The 7,500-nt window shown below is 49.3% G+C and overlaps 1 protein-coding gene across 1 annotated transcript in view; it reads left to right on the top strand.

Annotated features, from left to right (window-relative positions):
• The window catches only part of LOC121717993 (protein unc-13 homolog A-like), an 81,915-nt gene that overhangs the window by 25,353 nt on the left and 49,062 nt on the right, over positions 1-7,500 (top strand). The window contains exons 8-10 of the mRNA XM_042102720.1: positions 2,069-2,098; positions 3,407-3,620; positions 6,559-7,500. The exon at positions 6,559-7,500 is cut by the window's right edge and continues 255 nt beyond it. Of these exons, the coding sequence (XP_041958654.1) occupies positions 2,069-2,098; positions 3,407-3,620; positions 6,559-7,500 (1,186 nt within the window). The remainder of the gene's footprint in view (positions 1-2,068; positions 2,099-3,406; positions 3,621-6,558) is intronic.

Below are 7,500 nucleotides of genomic sequence, written 5' to 3'. Positions count from 1 at the left end.
TGAACCCAATGAAAATGTGTAAACACATTCGCAAGAGATGACTGCTGTGCAAAGCAAGTGTTCATGAAGACCAAGTGGATTCCAGTTTCTTTAAGCAGGTCAAAGCAATCAAGAAAAACTGTAATACTCACAACGGCAGCTCATAAATTAAACCTGGGCTGGCCGATTGTCAGGCAACAAGACTACCACCACTGCTTGAATGAGTTGCTGTATGATTCAGGAGCACATCGAGAGAATGGAGACGACAGAACTCTCTCTCACTTTAGGTCTGATGTCCATGAAGCAATTGGGAACCCAGTCATCAATTATGAATGACTGACTCATGAATGAGTTTGTGGTCACTGAATTACTGGACGTCTGGTGTCTGATGTCTGCTAAAGCATGATGGAGTCAGTAATACTGGAAGCCGTCAACTGAATACTTTCCAGTGATGCAGGAAGAAGTGACTGCATCACCAGCTGGCCAGAAGTGGACACAGCTTTGGCGTGGACCGGTGCGGCGGCTGGGATGACTCAGCAACGGGATGAGGATAGATGGCATGAGCTGCTGGGAAAGCAGGATCATATGAAGTTATAAAGTCTGTTAATAGTGCAGGAGATGATGTTCAGTATGATAGTGTGTTGTGTTGATGTTTAGTAGTAGATGAGGGGATGTTCAGTATGATGGTGTGTTGTGTTGACGTTTAGCAGTAGATGAGGGGATGTTCAGTATGATAGTGTGTTGTGTTGACGTTTAGCAGTGGAGAAGGGGATGTTCAGTATGATGGTGTGTTGTGTTGACGTTTAGCAGTAGATGAGGGGATGTTCAGTATGATACTGTGTTGTGTTGACGTTTAGCAGTGGAGAAGGGGATGTTCAGTATGATGGTGTGTTGTGTTGACGTTTAGCAGTAGATGAGGGGATGTTCAGTATGATAGTGTGTTGTGTTGATGTTTAGCAGTGGAGAAGGGGATGTTCAGTATGATAGTGTGTTGTGTTGATGTTTAGCAGTGGAGAAGGGGATGTTCAGTATGATGGTGTGTTGTGTTGATGTTTAGCAGTGGAGAAGGGGATGTTCAGTATGATGTTTTGTTGTATTGACGTGTCCCTTTCTGGTGCTGCCTTGTGTGTTGACAGTCATTCAAAGCGTACAGGCAGCTGATGTGTCATCACTTTCTGTGAAGTTCAGAGTGAACTGTGCCATGGTCTTGTTTAGTTACTTGTTTTGGACTTTCAGTTTGTAGTTTTCTCTTGCCTTTCCTACTTGTGATTCTGTGCCATGTCACTTCCTCTTATGCTTTGGTTTACTTCCTTTTCCTGTGTTCCTGTGTCTTTGTTCCTGTCTACCATGTGCTACCTCGTTTAGTTTGCCATGTGTCTTGGTTCCTTGTCTCAGGTAGTCCCTGCCTCTCACCTGATTGCCTAACCATTGCCTTGTTTCTTACCTGTGTCTCGTTGTCCTACAGTAGTTCTGCCCTGTATTTAAACGCTTGGTTTTGTCCTGTCATGGCTCTGCCATTGTGTTTCCTCATATTCTTGCTGCTGTGCTGCTGTCCTACTCGCTTGTGAGCAAAGCCTCTGAGTTCTGAGTTATATTCCTGTGTCCAGGGATTTGTCCTGCATTTGGGTTCAAACTCATGATGCATCGTGACACACACACACACAGACACAGACACACAGGCTCCCACGTGTGGGCTGTTGTTGAGCCCTTTAGCATAAAGCCAGGGGTCATAAATACTGTATGTCTGCTGAGCAGTATTGGCTACTATTACTCTGTACTTATCACTAATGACTTCCTGGTCCTTTACTTACTGTTTGTTCTGACACCACCTGCAGCACGGACAGTAAAAAGCACTTAGACGCAGGCTTAGGAGATGTGTGTGTGTGTGTGTGTGTGTGTGTGTGTGTGTGTGTCTTTGTTGATGTTCCATTTACTGTATTGAGGATTCCAGTATAGTATTGCAACATTACAGTACTCATGTAACGTTTTTTGTTGTGTATGTTCGAGTTTCTTATTGCATAACGTAATCTTTCTATCTCATGTTACATTATTCTATATTAATGCTTGGTTTCCCTGTGTTGTGTTACAGGTAATTGGAGTCTATGGGGAGACCAGCAAAGTAAGTACTGTAGCTGCCCTTGATATTTCCTCAAAGGTTGTGAAACAAACACACACACACACACACACACACACACACACACACACACAGCCTCACACATACAGTACACACATACACAGAGTTAAACAGACAGACACACACACACACACACACATGCCCATATGCATGTGCCTTGTTGTGTGGCCAGCGCAGTATAAATCTGGTGCTTCTCTGCAGTGTGGTTTTTCAGAGGGGAGTATTTTTAGCTCCTCTTTAGAAGTGCCCATACAGCACTCTCCACTCTTAGACTAGCACACACACATACACACATACACACACACACACACACACACACACACACACACACACACACACACATACACACACACACAAAAGCTGCCGCATCTCACACACGTGAGCCACACCCTGGCAACAACCAGATGGTGTGTTTCATTACGGGATGGCCATTTGGCCCATTGGCCCATGGCTGCAGCCTTAAACTGTGAAGTGTGTGTGTGTGTGTGTGTGTGTGTGTGTGTGTGTGTGTGTGTGTGTGTGTGTGTGTGTGTGTGTGTGTGTGTGTGTGTGTGTGTGTGTGTGTGAGCAATGCGTCCACTCCAAGTATCTTTCAGGCTGTTAAGTGCTTCTTCTCACGGGTCACTTCCCAACTGACCCAAACACCAATCATCACACACTCCACTGTGTTAATGACCCTTCTCTTCCTTTCACACACACACACACACACACACACACACACACATACACACACACACACACATACACACACACACAGGCACACAGAAACACCCATACAGAGACTCGCACACACACACACACACACACACACACACACACACACAGAGGCACACAGAGACACACATACACACTGTGAGAGAGGTTAATGTGTGTGTGTGTAGGTTGGCCGTGGCTCAGAGAGTGCCAGTAATGCAGTGAAGGGAGGCGTAGAGCTTCCTGGACGGAGCCAGCCCACAACCATTCCAGAACTGAGCCAGAACTGAGCCAGATCTGAGCCAGAGGAGGGCAGAATGTGGCGTATCTGGCCGCTCCTGACACAGGGGCAGTGGCGGGCATGAAGTAGAGCCCACTCTGCCTCCTGACTGCAGCCCAAGATTTTACATACACTCTCTGTCTTTCTCTCTCTCTATCTCTCTCTGTCTTGCTCCGTCTCTCGTGCATGTCTATCATCCCTCTTTCTCTTTTTTTTCCTGATTCATAATCCATCTCTCTTTTTTTTCTCTGCCTCTCTCTCCCTCTCTCCCCTTTCCTTCTCTCTCTCTGTCATCCTCCTCTTCTTCTTCTGTGCGTTAGACGAGGACCCGGACAGCGCGGTGGACGACCGGGACAGTGACTACCGCAGCGAGACCAGTAACAGCATCCCGCCGCCCTTCTACACCACGTCCCAGCCCAACGCCTCCGTCCACCAGTACCCCATGGGCCACAGCCACCGCAGCTCCACCCGAGACTCCTACTCCCGCTCCACCAACAGCTGCGACCTCGACTACGACCAGCACAGGGCCATCAGGTGAGGGGAGGTCTGCGGGGAGGAAGGAGAGAGGGAGGGAGGGAGAAAGGAGAGAGGGAGGGAGGGAGGGAGGAAAAGATAGAAGCCCAGCGTTACAGTTTCAGCAGGACCCCATGATCCGGATGCATCTACCTCTACACAGACTGAGGGATAGAGAGAGGGAGAGAAGGAGGGATAGAGAGTATGGGAGAAGGAGGGATAGAGAGTAAGGGAGAAGGAGGGATAGAGAGAGGGAGAGAAAGAGGGAGAGAAGGAGGGATAGAGGGAGAGAAGGAGGGATAGAGAGTATGGGAGAAGGAGGGATGGAGAGAGGGAGAGAAGGAGGGAGAGAAAGAGGAATAGAGAGGGAGAGGCAGAGAGATAGAGAGAGGGAGAGAAGGAGGGATAGAGAGAGGAAGAGAAGGAGAGATAAAGAGTAAGAGAGAGAAGGAGGGATAGAGAGTAAGAGAGGTGAAGGGAAAGAAGAAAAAGAGCCCAATGCCATGCACTATGCCTCTATGTATTAGTACCCCATGAGCATACACCACTCCACCTGCGGCTCCACCTGGCCCAGGACCAGTACTGGGGAACTGGGGTGGGGGTGGTGAGGCCACATGTCCCACACTACCCATACATGCACACTCCACTCCTCCTGCACCTCCACCTGGAACAGGACCAACATGTGGGCATCAGGTGAGAGAGAGGGAGGAAAGGTGTAAGAGGAGAGGGAGAGGTATGGGAGAGTTGACTGAACTGACTGTAGAAAGAGAGAATAAAAGAAAGAAAGGAAGAAGTCCTGTATAACACAGAGGGTGTGATACATAGAAAGCTCAAGAGGGAAAGAAAGAGAAAGAGGTGAAGAAAGTGCAGAAAGAAGTGTACAGTATGTTATCTGCAGCCTGTGGGGCTCCATGCTCTCTCAGTAGTAATGAGTTGCAGTGTTGTTGTTGTTGTTGTTGTGTGTGTGTGTGTGTGTGTGTGTGTGTGTGTGTGTGTGTGTGTGTGTGTGTGTGTGTATGTGTGTTTGTGTGTGAAATAAACAAGCTGTGGTTTCATTCATTATTTAAAAAAACACTTTTATGGTCAATAGGTCACACAAATATATATATATACGTTTGTGTGTGCATGTGTGTGTGTGGTGTGTGTATGTGTGTGTGTGTGTGTGTGTGTGTGTGTGTGTGTGTCTGTCCAGTTTTCCTCTAATAGGCTAATTCATCAGGAGTGACACTCTTGGCTTGTTTGGGCTGAAGTGGCCTCACTGTCTCACTCTCACACACAAACTTTCATCACCCCATCCACTCTCTCCTCCTCTCCTCTCCACCACACCTTTCATCACCCCATCCACTCCCTCCTCTCCTCTCCTATGCACCACACCTTTCATCACCCCATCCACTCTCTCCTCCTCTCCTCTACTATGCACCACACCTTTCATCACCCCATCCACTCTCTCCTCCTCTCCTCTCCTCTAATGCCACACCATGTATCACTCCATCCTACATCCTCCTCTCCTTCTCACCTGTATCTTTCATACATCGGCCCATCCTTAATATACCTGTACTCCATCCTAATACACCTGTAATCCATCCTAATACACCTGTACTCCATCCTTAATACACCTGTACTCCATCCTTAATACACCTGTAATCCATTCCTAATACACCTGTACTCCATCCTTAATACACCTGTAATCCATTCCTAATACACCTGTACTCCTCCATCCTAATACACCTGTAATCCATTCCTAATACACCTGTACTCCATCCTTAATACACCTGTAATCCATTCCTAATACACCTGTACTCCTCCATCCTAATACACCTGTACTCATTCATCCCCGCCAGTCTTCAGCATGTTTTTTGTCAGTACACTCTTCCTCCACTCTCCTCTGACCTCTCTTCCCCTCTTCCTCTTTCTCTCTGGTTTCCCCTTCTGTCAGCTCAGGTTTCTCTCTTATCCTCATTCCTGACATAATTTCCGCTAAATCGCCATCATCCTCCTCTTTCCTCCACCTCTTTCATTCTCTTTCATCACTCAAGTTCAGCTTCTTGCTTCATCATTTCATCTTTGTTTGTTTCTTTTTCCCGACATACATTCTATTTTCATCACAAATCCCTTCCCCATTGCTCTGTTTCCCGTGAGCCTCCCTCACACTCAGTTCCCTCTGTGGGGCTGACAGTCCTGTTACCTCCATCACCTCCATACATACAGTATCTGTCTTGTTACCTCCATCACCTCCATACATACAGTATCTGTCTTGTTACCTCCATCACCTCCATACATACAGTATCTGTCTTGTTACCTCCATCACCTCCATATCTGTCTTGTTACCTCCATCACCTCCATATCTGTCCTGTTACCTCCATCACCTCCATATCTGTCCTGTTACCTCCATCACCTCCATATCTGTCCTGTTACCTCCATCACCTCCATACATACAGTGTCTGTCCTGTTACCTCCATCACCTCCATACATACAGTGTCTGTCCTGTTACCTCCATCACCTCCATACATACAGTATCTGTCCTGTTACCTGCATCACCTCCATACGTACAGTGTCATATCCCTCCAAATGCCTGTCCATGACATCCACACAGACAGTATCTTTGCTATTGCCTTGAGTTTTTGAGTGTGTGCTAGTTGTGTTATTGCCTGCAGTGCCGTTTGACTGTTCTAGTTATGTTATTCCCTGTGGTATTTCTCATTGGCTTTCAATAATCTGCTTATTCTGTCGTTCCCTCCCTCTCCCCTCCTTTTTCTTTCTCTTGCTCTTTTCCATTTTTATCATTCATCTCTCACTGTTCTCTCCTATTGTATATTCCTCTGTCTCTTTCTTGCATTATTTTCTGTTCTTTCTGTCTTTCTTTCTCTTTCTCTTCTCTCCTTCATCTTCTTTCCATTTTTATGTCTGTCTGTCTTTCTTTCTTTTCTCCTCCTCTTCCCCCCCTCCTCCATGTCTGCAGTCCCACTGGTAGCTATGCTTCGTCTGCGGAGCTGAGTCGCTGCAGCTCCCAACTGAGCGAGGAGTTCGCCGGCGACTATGGCGAGCGCGAACTCTACGACGAGAATGACTCCTACCACTCCTGCCACTCGTCCGTCAGCTACAGCAAGGGCTCGCCCGACTGGGACCCCGATGAGACGCACGTCGCCGGTGCCTACTCGGACGAGGGTGGCTACAGCAAAGATGGCGGAGAGGAAGGTGCACTGTACGAGGAGGAGGACGGTGACCTCCTCTATGGTGCGGACAATCTCTACGAGGGCGAGGAGGAGGAGGTCATGTACGAGGATGAGGAGCTGGACTACCCGCTGGACGGCACGCTCAGTGAGGACCAGGAGCCGCCCTACACACCCACGCCCACCGGCACCGCGTCCAGGACGCTCGACGTGCCCCCAGGCGGCACCACCAACACTTCCGCTGTCAACGCCGCCGCCTCTAGGCCCCCACTGGAGAAGCAGGCCTCCATGCACGAGCCCCACCCTCCACAAGGGCCAACTGCCCCAGGCCAGCCTCCTGCACAGAACCAGGCCCAGGCCCAGGGCCCAGCCCAGCCCGGACCCCCTCGCACTGCCCAGCCTCAGCAGTCCACCAAGCCCCCCACCCAGGCTGCGCCGCCACCACAGCCGACCTCCACGGGTCCCATCCCCTCCGTCCAGTCCTTCTTCGCCATGGCCAAGCCGCTAGCCGGGGTGTTCGGTCTGGGCATGTCCTCTAGCCCTCCCCAGCCCTCGGCACCTGCTCCCAAACCTGCCGCCCCAGCAGGCCAGCCTCCACCTATAGCCCAGCAGCAGCAGCAGCAGGCTCCACCAGGCGCTAATGCTGGACCAGCTGCCCAAGCTAATGCAGCTCCTGGTGGGCCTGGTGGTCCAGGGCTGCCCACTGGTGGTCAGTTGAAACCCACAGGCTC

The sequence above is a fragment of the Alosa sapidissima genome, chromosome 1 (assembly GCF_018492685.1).
Source record: "Alosa sapidissima isolate fAloSap1 chromosome 1, fAloSap1.pri, whole genome shotgun sequence".
NCBI classification, from domain to species: domain Eukaryota; kingdom Metazoa; phylum Chordata; class Actinopteri; order Clupeiformes; family Clupeidae; genus Alosa; species Alosa sapidissima.
Note: the sequence above shows the minus strand (reverse complement) of the source record. Positions and strands in the feature narration are given on the sequence as shown.